Below are 17,397 nucleotides of genomic sequence, written 5' to 3'. Positions count from 1 at the left end.
CACTTCATTTCGCAGAATCCCTCAGATCCCCTACCAAGAGCTTCAAAATGTCGTCACCACCGCCCTATCAGACACCAACTACTTCTCTCAAACGCCCCTCCATCTCATCCACCACATCCCAACCCATTGGCAAGAAGCAGCGCATGCATCCGCTCCGTCAGACCTCATTCCCAGCAAACCTCGACCCAACGGATCGTAGCTTCGGCGGCACTAGTGATGCCGGCAGTGTTACGGGAAGCTTCACAGGGAGTCTGGGCGGGACGAGTGCGGATGGAGTATTCGCCGGCGCGGCGCGTGGGAAGAAGCGCGGACGGAAGAGCAAGGCTGATAAGGAGCGGGAACGCGATGATGCGATAAGCACACGAACTGGTGACGCGGGTCGGTTTGGATCTGCGGATGCCGAGGGCTCAGTACGGGGAGGCATGGGTGGTGGGCGTGCAGCCGACGATGGGGACGATTATGATGACGATGATGATGAGGGAGAGCTATTAGGTCGTGAGGAGGGGGCTACAGACACGGAGGCCGAGAAGAAAAATCTTGCGTATGTATCGTTCTCTTCCTGATCCTACTGGATGGTGGTTTATGTGATTACTGACTTTTGCGGTCCCTACACAGTATTTTGGTCGATGCGTTCAATCCCATTCAATCCGAAAGATACGACCTGTTTAAGCGCGCAAAGCTGCGCAAAGAATCTCTTCGTCGAATTGTCAATCATGCACTCTCCCAGTCTGTCCCGGCAAGTGTGGTCACATCAGTCAATGGTTTCACCAAGGTTTTCGCGGGCGAAATGATTGAAAAGGCACGAACTGTTCAGGCCGAATGGGCCGAGGCACACGATCAGGCAGCGCGTGCCGCCTTCGATGCCGAAGAAGCCGCCGCGGAAAAAGCTGCGCAAGCCAAAGCCGAAGCTCAAGCTCAAGAAATGGCTAAGAGAGGGACCCCGACATCATCGGGGACACCTGCTCTGGGCAATGGCATCAAGAAAGAGTCCCCCGACCCATCGCAAGCCCAGGCTTCCCCGAAACCCGGCTCTAATCTCAACTCCACATCCTCGCCTGCACCTTCTCAATCCTCACAGCACCTTGGTCTGAAAACAGCACCTAGTCCGGTACCTTTGCGTCCACGACGCGAATTCCGCCCGCCACCCAACCCACACCGAGGTCAACTTTTACCCTCACACTTGCGGGAAGCACAGCGACGGTGTAAGCGTGATGGTGAAGGCGGCGGTGTCGGCTTCTCGGGAATGAGTATGGATAATCTAGGCGTCAAAGGTGCATTTACGTGGAGTTCCGGCAGCGTTGGCGGACGCAGACTGTTCCGCTAAGAGACATTTTTCACTGCATTCATTGCGCGGCGTATTTGGTGGAAGGGATCTTCATCTTACTCTTCTCTGTTCAATCTTTCAACTTTCATCTCAGCCTATAGAACGAGTCGGGTTCATCTGTCTAGCTGCAGATATTTTCCTATCCTGGGATTTGCTTCATGATTTATGGGCTAGAAAACTCGATACCATGGTGTTCTTCAGCGTTGCTTGATTCCAAGGGTATTACCTCGAATATACAATCTTATTAATTTTTATCTCGTGGCATCGCCGATCTCAATTTAGACCGAGCATTCCGTTATTCATCTGGTCCAGCTGTCGATCTAGGAGGCTAGAGATTCTTGGCGGGATGTACAGACGCCTATTTGATCAATATATGCATGGGTGAACATCTTGACACGTCGAGTTCTCCTGTACCTCATGCTCAGTCTTTCGCGTGCCACACGTGAACTGTTTAGGAACAATATTGAAATAAGCTCGACTTTCATGGATTAAAGTTTAGCAAGTAGTACAAAACAACACTGGAATTCTGCATATCAATACCTCATCGAGGCAGTGTCTTGCCGGCGCAAGGGCACTATACCCGCCACCTTTTCCCTTTCCCTGCATAACGGCCACTCGACTCCTCCATACCAAAGACGTGCTCAGGTGTCTTGACTAACCATGCGGAGTATGTGATCCCGGCTGAGCATATCCGGCTTTGCAAGCCGCGCACCGTGACGCGTGAAGGGATATGTGTGGCGCCATTAGGACTTTGAATAGACTCATCGCGTACATCCCCTCGCTCAAATGATTTGCCACCTCAGGAGTGAGCTGGGGTTCGTTTCATACCCCTTCTTTCTTGGCGGGCTTGTGCTGTACCTTTCATGGGATTTACCTGCCGCTTACCATGACCCCTCAGGGTAGGATATTCTCATCCTTGAACCGTCCTTGAGTCTATTCTTCACCACATTCACTCTTTCAGTCACTCATTCCATTCTTTTGGTCCTCGCTGCTCTGGATATCTAGGGATTCCATCTCCTTCACTGGTGATCGGATGCTAAATTTGATTCTGAGTCTATCTATCCAGCACCCTTTTTGACTCGTGGTCGTTTTTGTCTAATTCAATAAAACTCACTCTTTTATTTCTTTTACCTGGAAATCATGACAATCTTTCGTTCATCACATCTATACACTCGTTTACGGGACAAAATCCCTGCATCACTACAATGGCAACAAGGCGACCCAACAGCAAAAGGCGATCCTCGAAAAAGTGTCAAATGGATTGATGTAAGTGGTGAATACCAACTTGGCTGCTTTTAATGTGGACATAGCTTAACTATTTCCAACCAACAGGGTCTACGAGGTATAGCCTCATTCCTAGTAGTCCTTACCCATCTCGCTCGCGCATGGGATTACGACCTATTTTCCCCAAGCGATACCGAAGACGCAGCTCCCCGAATCCTCCAATGGCCCATCCTGCGCATCCCCTGGCAAGGCCGGATAGGAGTAACGGTATTCGCTTTCCTAACGGGCTACGTATGCGCCTTGAAACCACTGAAGCAATCTCGCAGCGGAGATACAGGCGCCGCATTAACCACTGTCGCTAAAAGCGCATTTCGACGACCCCCGCGCTTGATACTCCCCGCCACCATCGCATTACTGATCTCGTGGGTTGTGGCACAGTTTGGCGGTTTCGTTGTTGCCAATCGATCCGATTGTTGGTGGTGTCGGTATGCGGCGCCAGAGTTGGAAGATTCATTTTGGAAAGAGGTCGTCAGACTCGGAGGGAATTTCTTGTCTACATGGACGACAGGGTATATGGCATATGATGATCATCAATGGGCACTTTTGCCGCTGTTGTTATCGTCAATGCTGGTTTATATCTTGCTGATAGCAACGGTGTTTATGCGGTTTCGGTACCGAATGTTGGTGTATATCGGGATGATGCTTTACTTCCATCAAGATGCGGCTAAAAACACAGGCAAGTACTTATTTCCATGGCTAGGAATCGTGGGAGCCAACTAACATTCAACCTCAGAAACTTTCCAACTGCAAGCCGTCTATGGCATGCTCCTTAGCGACCTCTCGTATAACGCAACACTCAAAACCTGGATCCAAGAACACCGCTACCTCCGCAAAGCAATTACCTTCCCGCTCGCAATTCTTGGACTCCTGATAGCCTCATACCCTGGCGAACACCCGGAATGGGCAACCTGGTCCAATACAATGTTCAAAGCAGCAACATACATCTTCCCACCCGACGTGAATATTGGAAAACGCTACTCAGCCATCGGAGTCGACATGATTATTCTGGCAATTTACCTCTCCCCTACTACGAAAGATTTTCTTGCGAACCGCCTCTTGCTCTGGCTAGGTAAGCAGAGTTTCGCCGTATACCTCATCCACGGCACAATGCTGCGTGTCGTGCTGTGTTGGATGCTGTATGGTATTACTGGGCAGCCTTGGGACGGCCCTGAAGGGGCAACAGATGATATCCGGGATGATTGGTTACCGCTGAGGTCGCCGTGGGTTGTTGCTGTCAGTATACCTGCTTGGATTGGGCTTGTTTATGCGTGCGCAACAGCCTGGACAGCGTACGTGGATACGTTTTGCGCGAGGATAACGGCGAAGTTGGAGAAGGCTGTCTTTGTGGGAGATGAGGGTGAGAAGGAGGGGTTGCCTTTGCCTGCTACTTCTATTCCTATGCAGACTGCTTGAGTCATGGAATACTTCATATGTGTTCCCGACCGGTTCTATACTACCTAAATTGCTGGTTGCCATTGGAGTTCTGGTGTTAGCGTTAATATGCATGAAAGCCTTGTGAATAAGTTCAAGAAAATTGAATCAATTTCGGACCCGGGATTGTCTTTGGGAAATGTGGTATACAGCTTTCAAATACAGCATTGGAGATTTAGCTGTATAGCATCTTAGATTGAGATAAAAAATGAATTCTTAATCTGAGTCCATAATACAGAAGAATGGAAATGCCAAGTACCGCCCATAATTTACAGTTTATACATATTCAAGCAAGATCAGTTCCGTCGTTGAGCAGCCTGCTGATGTCTTCGCATAGAGCTCTTCGCACGCTCTCTCTCGTTCTCAAGCGCCTGCTGATGAGCTAAACGACGTTCTTCATTACGGCGCTGACGCTCCTCCTTTTCCCAAGCACTTTGTTCCTCCTCTTCCTTTGTCGCCCTCTTGCGCTGGTTCTCAGTAAGACGCGGTGCCGCGGCAGGGGAGCCATCAGCGTTTGTCTCCGGACCACCAGAGCCGGCGACGTTCTTGGCACCCTTGGAGATCTGTTCCCGAAGCTCCTTAAAATAATCCTTGCCACCCTTCATCCACCGGTCAATGGCGCTCATCTTGGAGGGATCGACTTCGGCCTCTAGGTACTGGGCCTGGGCCTGGCGGAGCCTTCGCTGCTGATCTTCTTGCAGACGACGAGTCAGCTGTGACAAGCTATCGTCCATTCTCTCGGTTTCACCAACCGATTGAGGGATTTCCATCTTCATCCAGCGGCGGAATGCCGAGTTGTGCACAATGTGGGCTTGGCCAACAGCCCAGATACCGGTAGCAACAAAGTACAGCTGGAGAGCACTTGGCATGAAGGCAGTGAAAGCCAGGGTAAGCATTGGGAGACCGTAGAGAAGACCCTTGCCTGCGGGTCCGCTCATGAGCTCAGTGAGACCAGCCTCACCTCCTTTCTGTTACGGCCATTGTTAAAAGTTGATATAATCGAGACTGGGCGGATGGATTGACAAACCTTGAAAGTCTTGTACAAGCAGAATGAACTGACGATAGGGAGAATCATGTATGGGTCGGCCATAGTCAAGTCAGTCAGCCACAGGACCTGCTCATTTAACAAGGCCGGCACGGGGAGACCGGTCATGCCGCGGATAACTCGGAACATTCCAAAACCCAGTGGAGCTTGGAGCATAGGAATAAAGCTCTTGTATAGGTTGACACCGTTATTGACATTGATCTGCTTGATTTCAGCTCTCGCGCGCTGGACCTCGATCTGATTATTGGCCTTCGCGGCCGCTAACATCTTCTGCCGGAGTGGATTGGTAATGGGCTTGAGGTTATGCAACTTGGCTCCATTGTCGGAGGCATCAAGCATCGGCTTCAATAGCGCCAAACGAATCAAAAGACCACAACTGACAATACTGGCCCACCAAGGCATGCCAGTCCACATGTGAATGTGCTCAAGAGTCCACTCCATCAGTGATGACACACCCCAGCCATAATCTAACCCAAGGTTCTTCAGGTATCCAATGTGCTCGGGAATGCTAGCAATATCGATCGCAGAGAGGTCCTCGACGTTCGGCAGTTCGCCGGGTGCCTGGCCCGAAAGCGCAAGGGAATCGGAAGTAGTAGAGTTGAAACGGACGGCGGGCGGGCCAGCAACAGCCGGTGTTGCCCACCGAGATGCATTAGCGGAGAGGCCTGATGTGAATTGACTCGGTGATCCGGGCAGGCGCACGCGCTGAGTGCGGAAAGTAGACATCTACAACGGCCCAGTCAATCTCTGGTGCGTATTTGTTATATTCTTGGGACGACATACCAATCGCGAAGACCGAGGCAAAGCAGTGAGTCGTTGCCGGGCAATGGCAGTGGCCATACCAGCCCCTTTAAGACCAGTGGCACCCATCATCGTGGCGGAAAACAAGTGAAAGGAGTGATTGAGAGCGGGTACAAGAGAAACCTCCTGCGACTAATGTCGGGGAGACTTTTCTGCCGGGCGGAGAACGATCAGTAAACAGCCGCCGAGTCTCGGTCAGGGCAGTAGACTATTGGCCGATGAAAGCGTAGACAGTGAACAGGCGATCATGAATAAGTTGCATTACCATCTCAAAGATCTAATAATAGGCAATAATGCAGATCCTAGAGCGCCAGACTCCGCTAAACGACATTCTATTTACATGTGCTATATCCAGGCAACGCCGAGATGCAGATATTACTCCGATCAAATATATCCCGATTTTAGGTTCCATATAGATGCAGGCCTTTTGACTCAACAATAGAACGCTCCGCCTTGCCAGTATGAGGGGGGTTTCGAGTGGGAGAGAGCCACGGGACTTTACTCGAGAGAAGCGGTGTCATTCAAACCGGAGTAGGTACGCCTCCGCTCCGAGGGAAGCTCTCGAATTTCGATTCCAGGACCCACGGCATGGGATCTGCGGTACGTTGGGAAGATCTGGAACAATCACACGGATCAGTTTTATCCAGGAAGATCTGGAGGGGTAAACTTTGGATATGTACCTTGGTGTTCGACCATCCAAGGCGGAAGGCCGCCTCATGAGCGAAGAGCTCACCGAATCCAAGCATCAGACCATTGACAAATGGGAGAAAGAGATTGATCGCTGCGCCACGAAGAATACCCCAGATAGATGGAGGCTTATAGAGGACCATAGGAGAACTCGAAGTAGACGAAGATAGTTCGTGGTTGGCCGAGTAGTTTTCCGAGTCAGAGGGGACGGTCATGGTGGAGTCGTACAGCTCGCCTCGCGAGCCTGTTGCATCAGATGCCATGATAGTTGGGGGTAAAGGGGAGATGGGGACAAGAAAGAATAACAATGGGGGGTTTGCGTCGAGATCGGTCGACAGCTCGGCACGGGATGCTCCTCGCTGCGGAGTGTGGATTATGTCAGCCAATCAGTAGATTGAAAGGCTGTCTCTGAGAACATAACCAAATAAGTATTGGCGTTTTAAGGGCGCTTAAGTAGTAAAATGCTAGGTGAACTTAAGGCCTCGCCCTTTTCACCTTTGCATAAGTTAGTGCCCATCTACATTAGGCTGTTTGTATAGATCAATGGGTGTTCAAGGGCGGAAGATCTTGTCCCGCTGACCAATTGCAAAGTGACGTACCTGCCCGCGGTGTTTAGCTGGCTACTCCAACTCAGCTTGTCCTTTGATTTCACGCGTCTCCTAATATCCAACCTACAAACTATTCTACCTCGACCCCCTATCATATTGCTATCCATCGTTCCCACAAAAGTCATTTGAGACTATTTGCCAAGCTCCAAGATGGACCGCTACCCCACAGAGCAAGATGAGATGGTGGCTCAGTTCTGTGCCATGACCGGTGTCCAGGCCTCAGATGTAAATATCAAAGCTCCCACCCTGGACCTGAACCTTTCTACAGTTACTGATCGTTGCGCTTTGATTTGACAGGCCGTAGAATATCTTGGCAACAACAACGGAGACATTGAAGCCGCCGTGGCCGACTTCTTTGCGGAGCAGGACGAGGCTCTACAGGGGATGAACCCTGCTGAAGAATCCGCTGGAACAGCTACAGGAGGGCGATCGCTAGGCGGTGCTGCTGCTCCGTCCTCTTCGGCTGCGCCTGAGCCAGCTGCTAAGCGCTCGGCGCCCAAGAAGAAGTTTGCTACATTGGGAGACTTTGCTTCAACGAGTGGGGGCGATTCTTCAGAAGACGATGGCTCAGAAGACCATGACTTCTTTGCCGGAGGCGAAAAGTCTGGCTTGGCTGTGCAGAACCCAGATGATCTTAAAAAGAAAATTTTGGAAAAGGCTCGGAGGTAAGTCTAGCGGATCTTCTGGTGATGGCGCATAACCGTCAGTGCTGATGTGCAAATGAATAGAGCTGCGCCACTGCCACACTCAGAGGAGCCTGAGTCACGCCCATCCCATTTCACTGGCACCGCCCGTACTCTTGGTGGTGATGAGGCTCCTAGCCGCGTTATCGAAGATCCTACTGCCCCCGTCCCGCAACGAGCTCAGCGTGTCCAACGAACTCTTCACTTCTGGGCCGATGGATTCTCAGTTGATGATGGTGAGCTCTACCGGTCAGATGACCCTCGAAATGCGGAGATCTTGGATGGCATTCGACAAGGCCGTGCCCCGCTGGGTATCATGAATGTGCAAGCCGGACAGGAAGTGGACGTGGAGCTTAAGCAGCATGAAGAGAACTACGTGAAACCCAAGCCCAAGTACAAACCCTTCTCTGGATCTGGTCAGCGCCTCGGCAGCCCGACTCCGGGTATTACAAGCCAATCTTCTACCCCTCCACCCGCTGCAGCTCCCACTTCTGGTGGCCAACCCCCGAAGCAAGATGTGGACGAGTCGCAACCAAGCGTTACTCTACAAATCCGGTTGGGAGATGGGACTCGTATGACTTCCCGCTTCAACACCAGTGCTACCGTTGGTGATGTCTATGCATTCGTCGCTGCCGCCACTCCGAATAGCCGCGATCGCGCATGGGTACTGATGACTACATTCCCCAACAATGAATTAAACGACTGGGAGGTGACTCTTGCCGATCTACCTGAGTTCAAGCGGGGTGGAGTTGTCGTTCAGAAATGGAAATAGAGGGGTACATTAATTTCTTGTCTAGCTTGATCTCAAAAATGAGGGTTGGCGGGGAAATAGATTTCTTCATTTATGATTACCATGGAAAAGACCACTGTCTTCCATGTAAGCCAAAAAGAAACAGAAAAATAAAGAAAATTCCATGATTTACTTAGCTTCCAAAGAGCGTCCACGGCTCTTTTAGTCAGAGCTAGATTGATAAGCATCCGAGCATCGGACCCCCCACTTGTCCTTCCTTTGAAGTCATTCTTGTTTCTATCTTAATTCGTACACAAAATGTCTCTCGACGGAGTCAAGAATATTGTCTTGGTAAGTTCTCTACATTTACCCAATGCGCTCCATCGCAAAGCCGAGCAATCATCTTTGCGCAAAGCAAAAGGAAAAAACCTTGCCCCTCGCGCCTTATCGATAACGCCGCAAGTGTGCACAAGAAGCGAAGAACACTCCAGCAGTCTCCAACGCACCAATCGCTAATGAATCCATATCGCAGGTTCTATCCGGCAAGGGAGGTGTCGGAAAATCCTCTGTGACCCTCCAACTAGCCCTTGCGCTCTCCCTTCAAGGCAAATCCGTCGGCATCCTCGATATAGACCTAACAGGCCCGTCGATCCCCCGCCTAGTCGGCCTTGAAGATGCAAAGATCACCCAATCTCCTCAAGGCTGGCTCCCAGTTCCAGTGCACAATGCGGTCGCCTCCCAAACAGACTCTACAACGCCTTCTCCCTCCCCACGTGGCTCCCTACACTGCATGTCCCTAGGCTTCCTCCTCCGAGACCGTGGCGATGCCGTAATCTGGCGCGGACCTAAGAAAACAGCAATGATTCGCCAATTCCTTTCGGATGTCTCGTGGGGCTCTACAGACTACCTGCTTATCGATACGCCACCGGGTACGAGTGATGAGCATATCGCACTTGCTGAGCAACTGCTTACCCTCTCGACGGCGGATCCGGCGCTCGCGGCACAGAATCGTTTGCCTAGGCTGGCGGGTGCAGTGTTGGTTACTACGCCACAGGCTGTTGCGACCTCAGATGTGCGCAAGGAGGCGAATTTCTGTGTAAAGACTAGCATACCTGTCCTTGGGGTTATTGAGAATATGTCGGGCTATGCGTGTCCATGTTGCGGAGAAGTAAGTAACTTATTTTCGAGTGGTGGTGGAGAGGTCATGGCGCAGCAGCTTGGGATTCCATTTTTGGGAAAAGTGCCTGTTGATGTTAAGTTTGGGGAATTGGTTGAAGGGAAGATGGAGATGAGTGATGATGAGGATGAGGTGGAGGGTGAAGATGAAGCGCGGAAGACACAGCAGGTCGAGACCACTGAGCCGGATCTTAGGCCGCTTGTTGAGAAGTATCAGGAGGGGTGGTCCTATCCTCGGTTTGAGGGATTTGCAAAGACGATAGTTGGGGGCTTGCAGCAGACCGCAGCTTAAGGGTGCAAGTTGCTTGTTGATTTTCGTTTCCAGCGATATCTGGATCTGGATCCAAGGTTATATTGCATTGATTATGGCGTTCTCAAGTTTTCATAAAGAAGGGTATTATATAGTGTCACGAGAAGACCAAAATGAAGCCCGATACAATGAGTAAAATTGGCAAAATTTCAAAGTAATAAAACAGAGAAAATATCGCTAGTAGTTGCTGATCATCGCAACAATCATCATTATCATTCATCATAACTCGTTGATGAATAGTTACAAGTAAAAATGCACTTAAGACAACGAGGAAAGAGTCTCGTCACCGTGCGACTGTTGTAGCATAGCTCTTAAACGGCTCTCAGCTGATTGCAAAGCAGGACGATTCTCTGGACCAACTATTCTTGCAGTCCAGCGTAGCCAGCCAAGTAGAGAGTTTATAAGATCGGGTGCTTGCCACTGGTTTGGGTGAGTGAAAGCAGAAGAAGTCGTAGCAGGGCTATCGAAGCCCCCAAACAGATGTCTCTCATCAGCCCGAGCATCCAAATGTACCTCCGAAACGACAGCATGGGTCGCAATATCTTGGGATCCAGACTCATGTTCAAGAGTGGTGCGCCTAGCTAGTAGGTCTCGACCAGAGTGCTTTGGCCTTGAGATGAATTCTCGAGTATTTGGGTGATTGATGAAGTCCGGGTCCTGTAAGACTGCAGTACGATTATTCGACGCTCCAGGCCGTGCAGGGGCTGGTTGTGCTGATCCTGCTGGACCAGGGTCTCCATTCCGTTCCAATGCCGAGGCAGCTTGTCGGAGGTTCTCAACATAGCGATAGAACGAGAAAGGATGTGTATCGCGACCAGGATCCATGATATTGGGATCATCGTCGAAGATCACAACGGTTTCATCACGCCCTTCATCGCTCATACTGACTTCTTCGACAGGCACCAGGCCACTTGGGGGTGCTCGGATCTCCCCAAGAGGGGCGATGTGGCTGCCATATTCATTAGCAAGACTAAGCTTGCTTCGACCACAGATGTCAGCGATGGAGTCAAGGGTCCCGCGGATATCAGGTTCGATGGCCTGCAGTATACTTTCGATACTGAAATCCTTATCTGAGGGGAGAGGCGGGCCCGGTGAGCGGGAGGGAGCCGAACTCTTTGAACCCGTGAACGGAAATAGTCGGCGTGGAGACATAGTCGATGACCTTGGAGATGCACCCTCTGCATTGCCGGAGTACGCTCTGACAAGAACAGGCTGGGTCGGTACAGGGGGTGATTGTCGATAGGCAACAGGGTTCACCGGCCTGTCTCGTCGAGACAAAGGTCGCGGACCGTGAGCTTGATGCAGGGCAGTTGATCGGTATGATCGATCTGACTCGTCTAATGCAGATTCACAGTGACGCCAATTTGCGTGATGTGAGGGACCCGCATCGCTTGTTGGCGGTGCATAGGATGGAGACAGTCGGGACCATCCTTGTCGCAAGAAAGGAGATGATGACAGCCGAGTGCTGTCCCAGTTGGTGGACAATGTTTCAGAGTCCATATTGCACCAATCTAGAGAACCAAGTCACGCTCTCAATGCAAGGCAGCGTAAACCGAGGGAAACCCCGCTCGGTAGTGGTTGTAGGTGGGGGGAAGTACAGCAAGTACAGGTCTACGATGCACTCACGAGGAGAGGTGCATGTAAGTCGCATTCGCGTTGCATATGTCTTTGCTGCGCTGGCAGTATTTGAGAAGATAGTAAGCTCAGGGAGTGCATGCTCGAAGTTGTAAACGAAAGGCAAATATGTACTTCGTATGACAGGAAGTCGCAACCCAAATAGACGCCAAGACCCGACATGGTTGGACTTCGAGCCTCCACCACTCAACAGCTTCGTCGGGTACCGCTCCCAACCTAAGATCTGCCACATCATGAATCGGTTCAAGGTAGTGTTGATTGGCTTCTTGAATTGATGTATTGTTGTCGACTAATTCTTTGATTCAGTTTGGTGACTCTGATGAGTCTGGCTCGGATTTTGACGAGGATTCGTCTTCCTTGCCCTTCCCCGAACCGTTATCCCGGACTTCATTCCTTGCCCCTGATTTCGACCCGACTACCTTCCTATCATCCTTGACAAATCGGCATCAAAGCCTTGAAGACCTTCGGCAGGAGTTGCGGAGTCTAGAGCAATTGCTCAACAAAGAGCTGTTGGATCTGGTCAACGAGAACTACCAAGACTTTCTATCTTTGGGAACTGCACTGCGCGGAGGCGAAGAGAAGGTTGAGGGAGTAAAAGTGGGCTTGCTATCTTTCCGACGAGATGTGCAGTCAATTCGCGACAAAGTGGAAGAGCGGCGCCGAGAGGTGGAGGGACTATTGAATGAGAAGCGACAGCTCCGGTCCAATGCAGACATCGGCAAGAATCTATTGGATTATGCGGATCGAGTGGAAGAATTAGAACACCGATTGATGATTGAAGACAAGTCATCTCCGCGGGAAGCTTCCCCCAATGACGAATCGGACGCGGAATCTGATCTATACGATGACGGAAGCGAACAAAGTGACGACGAAGAGCTAGAAGATGGAACCGCCCCTGTATCACTCAAGCGACTGGAGAGACACGTCCAGAAGTACGTGTTCTTGACCTCCATCGCCACGACAGTAGGCAAGGATCACCCATTCCTGCTTGCTCAGCAGCCACGTGTGTCAAAGATCAAGTCTACAGTGCTGCTAGATTTGAAGACTGCCTTGGAACAGGCCAGTCATGTCGGTGAGAAGCGGGATGCAAGAACAATGGCTGTCTTACGTCTCTACGATTTGATGGGTGAAGATGTCAGCGCTGTAGCTGCGCTGAAGAATCTCAAACTATAATATACTCATCGCGCCAATGGTTGGTTATAAGCTAGAGTTGCATAGCGTCGGAGTTCAGGTTTTAGTTTGCGAGTCTTCTATTGAACAGAAATGATACCATGATACACCTTGTCCGTTCCTAATAAAACATTGATAATTTGTACACGCCAAGCGAATATAAAACAAATGGTATTTTACACGCCCGTCAAGGCAGATGTTGGAGGAGAGTCGTCGGTTGCGAAGTCACCATTCAGGCTGAAGCCGGGGCCGTGGGTAGAGCTCAAAACCTATTGCAATCATTAGTCGGAGGCTCCACGAACCGGAAAATTGTAAGCGACTTACCACTTCGTAGACCTCCTTGCTGATACGGTCATTCAGCTTAACAGCATCCTTCTTCACCTGATCAATCGTTGTGCGCAGGTTGTCCCGTAACTGCTCAGGCGAGAATCCCAATTGCCCGATAGGAAGACGAATGACGGCGTCACGCTCACGGTAGACGGTACCTCCACGAAGCATCTCAACACGACCAGCAACATCTTCGACCACAGTACCGTTCTTCACGCTGGGCATCAGACCACGAGGACCGAGAATTCGTCCCAGTCCGGCCTTGTTCAACGCCGGCAAACTGTCAGGGTGAGCAAGACAACGTTCAAACTCAATATTGCCTGCCTTGACAGCGTCAAACACCTCAGACTCTCCAACAAGGACAGCACCCGCAGCGAGCGCCTCCGTGGCGGCCTTGGATCCGGGGGGGACAGATGACGCAGATTCGGGATTCGGTTTGGACGGCATGAGGGAATCGGATCATGTTTCGGATGACAGGTCCATCTTTTTTTGTTCGGATACGGATGTGAATCTCGTATTTTGAAAGCGTAGGCTCGCGACCGACTTCTGTTGCCCGAATAAAGCTGTTGCGGAGACAAATGTCAAAAAGCCGAACGGGGATCACGGACGATAGAATCGCGTGTGACCTAAATGTAAACTTACCGCATCGCATCACATAGCGCGAATCGCTCCATATCCTCCAAGTTCTTCTGCTGAAACTCTCGATTTCCCCGACGGTCCGTCTTGGGCTGGCTCTTTCCCTTGCCCTTACTCTTCTTCTGGTCCTTGAAGCCTCGTACCTGCTGAAGACCGAGGGAGGCCGGGGCAATTGCCCTTTGTCGGAGTGGCAGAATGCATGAGGAGAGAATTCCGCGTGCCGCGGAGGGCATGACTGCGCCAAAGGACGACATTGCTGAATGGCTTGGAGTGGGCACGACTATTGGCGCTGCAACTGTTTTCTGTCGGAAAGCTGTCGGCGTCGGATAAATGTGCGGCCGGCCGGTGATCGCTGATAGTGAGTAATGATAGTGCCCCTCCACCCAATTTCCTTTTCACCACCCATTTCTGCTCTATACTGGTGCAAAATGTCTCAATTCGAGCTGAACGTGGCCACTCGTGCCAGCCAGGCTGCCCTGCTGCCTGCAGTTCTCATCGCAACCTCAATCAACGAGGCCCGGCCGTAAGCAATCTATACATGGTCTAATTTTTCTATACTAAAACCAGTACAGAACCCCAGTCATCAACATCACTTATGAGGACTCCGCTCTCCTTAGTGAGGGTGACAAGGCTTTCATTCAATTCAAGGCTGCTGATAAGTCTGTTTTCGGTACTATCCCTGTCATCCAGGAGCTCTGTGCTCAGTTCCCTTTCCTGGTTGGCAAGGATACTAAGCTAGTGAGCTACCCCGCCGTCAATATAATGGAATTGCAGAATGCTAACATGCATACTTCAATTAGGAGAGCGAATGGATCTCTCAGTTGGAGTCCCTTGATAACCTGGATTTCAAGGCCTTGGACCCTCTCCTGCAGCGCCTCGGTATGTAATATGCATTGCGTCCACTGGAAGTTGAATTGCTAATTGAGGTCAAGATACCCACCTTCTGATGCGATCCTTCGTGTCTGGCTACTCTCTGTCTACCCCCGATATTGCCATTTGGGGTGCCCTCCGCGGAAACCGTGTCGCCGCTGCCGCTCTTAAGCGGGGTACTCTCGTCAACCTGACTCGTTGGTACAAATTCTTGGAGGAGCTGTGCCCTTGGGCAACTTCGGCTGTTGAGGCTTTGAATGCCGTCGCCCGCGAGAAGAAGCTTGCCAAGTCTAAGGAGGGTGCCAACTACGACATTGCTCTGAAGAACACCGAGAATGGTGTCGTTACTCGCTTCCCACCGGAGCCCTCGTGAGTTCATTTTAGCCACTTCCACACCTTGTATACTAATTCATATCACAGAGGATACCTCCACATTGGACACGCAAAGGTTCGAATCCCTTATAGTCTTTCTTTAGATTCCCCCAACGCTAATCAATTTTGCTCTAGGCTGCCTTGTTGAACGACTGTGTGTTTGATATCACCAAGCAATCCTCAATGAAATGTGCTAACAATTACCTGCAGACTTCGCCCATGAGAAGTACAACGGTACTCTTCTGCTCCGGTACAGTCAACACATTTGAAAATAATGTGAAAGGCCGAGAAAGCTTATGAATCCCTTAGATTCGATGACACCAACCCCTCGAATGAGAAGCAAGAGTTCCAGGATGCCATCGTGGAGGATCTTGGTTAGTTGACCCCCATGGTCATCTTATAGTAACAAGGCAAATTGCTGACTATTCACCACCAGCACTTATGGGCATCAAGCCCAACAAGGTCTCTTACACTTCCGACTACTTCGACGAATGTGAGAAAACACCCTTTATCAGTCGATAACTTACCATTTTACTAATTGACCAAAGTGTACGACTACTGTCTTACGATGATCAAGACCGGCAAGGCCTATGCAGACGACACGGACAAGGAGACCATGGCCGCCCAGCGTTGGGACGGCCTGCCTAGCCAGCGTCGTGAGCTCTCCCCCGAGGAGTCTCTAGCTCACTTCGAGGAGATGAAGAAGGGCACACCTGAAGGTCTGCGCTGGTGTATCCGTGCAAAGATTTCCTTCGAGGACAAGAACAAGGCCATGCGTGACCCTGTCATTTACCGCTGCAACCCTGCACCTCACCACCGAACAGGCGCTAAGTGGGGTATTTACCCTACTTACGACTTTGCCTGTCCTATTGTTGATTCTATGGAGGGTGTTACCCACGCTCTGCGAAGTATGTTCACACCTTGTTGCTAACAAGTCGCTAAATTTACTAACTCCATCTTAGCCATCGAGTACCGTGACCGTAACCCGCAGTATCAGTGGATGCTGGATGCTCTGAGCTTGCGTACTGTGCAAGTCTGGGACTTCGCTCGGATGAACTTCATCCGAACTTTGCTTTCCAAGAGAAAGCTCACTAAGCTCGTTGAGAGTGGAGTCGTTTGGGGATGGGACGATCCTCGCTTCCCTACCATTCGGGGAATTCGCCGACGTGGTATGACCATCCCTGCCCTTCGGGAATTCATCCTCAAGCAGGGTCCATCCAAGAACGTGACTCTGTTCGACTGGGCTTTGATCTGGGCTACTAACAAGAAGTACATTGACCCCGTCGCTCCTCGTCACACTGCGATTGAGAAGACGGACATGGTCAAGGCAACCATCACTGGTGGTCCTGCCACCCCTTACACCGAGAAGAGAGCTAAGCACGCCAAGAACCCTGCTGTCGGCGAAAAGACTGTTGCTTTCAGCTCCTCCGTTTTGCTGGAGCAGGTTGACGCCAAGTCGTTCAAACAGGACGAGGAAATCACCCTTATGAACTGGGGCAACGCCATTGTTCGGAAGATCTCCACCGATGCCACTGGCAAGGTCACTGATCTTGAACTCGAGCTTCATATGGCTGGCGATGTCAAGAAGACTGAAAAGAAGGTTACTTGGCTCGCTACTGAGGGCCAGACCCTCGTCGATATTGAGCTGGTTGACTTCGACTACTTGCTCAAGAAGGACTCCCTGGCCGAGGAAGATGTGTTGGAGGATGTTCTCAACTTCAACACTGAGTTCCGCGTGAGTGCTTTCGCCGATGGAAACATGTCTGAGGTCAAGGTTGGCGACATCATCCAATTCGACCGCAAGGGCTTCTACCGTGTTGACCGGGCCCCCGCTCCCGGTGTCCCTGCCGTCTTCTTCAACATCCCTACCGGCAAGCAAAAGTAGATGGTCCACGACGGAGAAGCAGAATGTGCCATGAATACATGAATGCGTAGATAGATATCCTATCTGCCCAAATCAAAATTGTAAATTCTTACATTTGAGTGACATCTTAATTCATCTTCACAGTAGGTATTCCATACCCGTAAGATTTCATGTGTCATCACGTGGGTGGACTTTCTGATCACGGGCACGACTTGTGCAACTTGCCCAGAACCTTGAGCTCCTTCTTTCTTCTATCGCATGGATGCGTTTCAAAGTTGCTTGGGTATTAGCGGGATTTACCATAACATGACGTCGAAGGCTGAGGGTATACCTGATTCGGATCGGCCCTATTCTTCAATAGCTTCCCCCACAAATACCGTCGTGTTTCTCTATTAATCATGTCTAGTGACTAGACCTGTGCATCTTGCTGTGGGGACTCAAATC

At 50.8% G+C, this 17,397-nt stretch overlaps 9 protein-coding genes across 9 annotated transcripts; 5 read left to right on the top strand and 4 right to left on the bottom strand.

Moving 5' to 3' along the window:
• Nucleotides 1-47: 47 nt before the first annotated feature.
• Nucleotides 48-4,021, top strand: N7484_003451 (uncharacterized protein; the record flags this gene model as incomplete). The annotated part of the gene is made up of 6 exons (XM_057113871.1): nt 48-541; nt 616-1,271; nt 2,541-2,590; nt 2,657-3,168; nt 3,198-3,232; nt 3,342-4,021. The coding sequence occupies 6 exons, from the start codon at nt 48-50 to the stop codon at nt 4,019-4,021; spliced, it is 2,427 nt and encodes an 808-aa protein (XP_056974011.1).
• Nucleotides 4,022-4,335: 314 nt separating this feature from the next.
• On the bottom strand, nt 4,336-5,957 carry N7484_003450 (membrane insertase OXA1; the record flags this gene model as incomplete). The annotated part of the gene is made up of 3 exons (XM_057113870.1): nt 4,336-5,007; nt 5,067-5,810; nt 5,868-5,957. The coding sequence occupies 3 exons, from the start codon at nt 5,955-5,957 to the stop codon at nt 4,336-4,338; spliced, it is 1,506 nt and encodes a 501-aa protein (XP_056974010.1).
• A 426-nt stretch (nt 5,958-6,383) lies between these two features.
• On the bottom strand, nt 6,384-6,835 carry N7484_003449 (TOM13-domain-containing protein; the record flags this gene model as incomplete). Its single annotated transcript, XM_057113869.1, has 2 exons — nt 6,384-6,500; nt 6,566-6,835. 2 exons carry the CDS (start codon nt 6,833-6,835, stop codon nt 6,384-6,386), a joined length of 387 nt encoding a protein of 128 aa, XP_056974009.1.
• Nucleotides 6,836-7,330: 495 nt separating this feature from the next.
• Nucleotides 7,331-8,635, top strand: N7484_003448 (protein phosphatase regulator SHP1; the record flags this gene model as incomplete). Its single annotated transcript, XM_057113868.1, has 3 exons — nt 7,331-7,405; nt 7,478-7,845; nt 7,909-8,635. The coding sequence occupies 3 exons, from the start codon at nt 7,331-7,333 to the stop codon at nt 8,633-8,635; spliced, it is 1,170 nt and encodes a 389-aa protein (XP_056974008.1).
• A 276-nt stretch (nt 8,636-8,911) lies between these two features.
• On the top strand, nt 8,912-10,061 carry N7484_003447 (Mrp/NBP35 family ATP-binding protein; the record flags this gene model as incomplete). Its single annotated transcript, XM_057113867.1, has 2 exons — nt 8,912-8,944; nt 9,126-10,061. The coding sequence occupies 2 exons, from the start codon at nt 8,912-8,914 to the stop codon at nt 10,059-10,061; spliced, it is 969 nt and encodes a 322-aa protein (XP_056974007.1).
• A 276-nt stretch (nt 10,062-10,337) lies between these two features.
• Nucleotides 10,338-11,579, bottom strand: N7484_003446 (uncharacterized protein; the record flags this gene model as incomplete). Its single annotated transcript, XM_057113866.1, has 1 exon — nt 10,338-11,579. One exon carries the CDS (start codon nt 11,577-11,579, stop codon nt 10,338-10,340), a length of 1,242 nt encoding a protein of 413 aa, XP_056974006.1.
• Nucleotides 11,580-11,947: 368 nt separating this feature from the next.
• On the top strand, nt 11,948-12,887 carry N7484_003445 (COG2 family protein; the record flags this gene model as incomplete). Its single annotated transcript, XM_057113865.1, has 2 exons — nt 11,948-11,962; nt 12,021-12,887. 2 exons carry the CDS (start codon nt 11,948-11,950, stop codon nt 12,885-12,887), a joined length of 882 nt encoding a protein of 293 aa, XP_056974005.1.
• Nucleotides 12,888-13,060: 173 nt separating this feature from the next.
• N7484_003444 (mitochondrial 54S ribosomal protein uL1m) lies at nt 13,061-14,101 on the bottom strand (the record flags this gene model as incomplete). Its single annotated transcript, XM_057113864.1, has 4 exons — nt 13,061-13,153; nt 13,209-13,604; nt 13,630-13,774; nt 13,854-14,101. The coding sequence occupies 4 exons, from the start codon at nt 14,099-14,101 to the stop codon at nt 13,061-13,063; spliced, it is 882 nt and encodes a 293-aa protein (XP_056974004.1).
• Nucleotides 14,102-14,275: 174 nt separating this feature from the next.
• On the top strand, nt 14,276-16,974 carry N7484_003443 (glutamate--tRNA ligase GUS1; the record flags this gene model as incomplete). The annotated part of the gene is made up of 11 exons (XM_057113863.1): nt 14,276-14,370; nt 14,420-14,585; nt 14,648-14,726; nt 14,780-15,086; nt 15,138-15,165; nt 15,225-15,243; nt 15,300-15,339; nt 15,399-15,463; nt 15,526-15,582; nt 15,638-15,997; nt 16,052-16,974. 11 exons carry the CDS (start codon nt 14,276-14,278, stop codon nt 16,972-16,974), a joined length of 2,139 nt encoding a protein of 712 aa, XP_056974003.1.
• Between the last annotated feature and the right edge of the window lie 423 nt (nt 16,975-17,397).

Source organism: Penicillium longicatenatum (genome assembly GCF_028827895.1).
Source record: "Penicillium longicatenatum strain IBT 33135 chromosome Unknown contig_2_segment0_segment0, whole genome shotgun sequence".
Taxonomy (NCBI): domain Eukaryota; kingdom Fungi; phylum Ascomycota; class Eurotiomycetes; order Eurotiales; family Aspergillaceae; genus Penicillium; species Penicillium longicatenatum.
The sequence above is the reverse complement of the archived record's forward strand: the minus strand, read 5'-3'. Positions and strand labels throughout refer to the sequence as shown.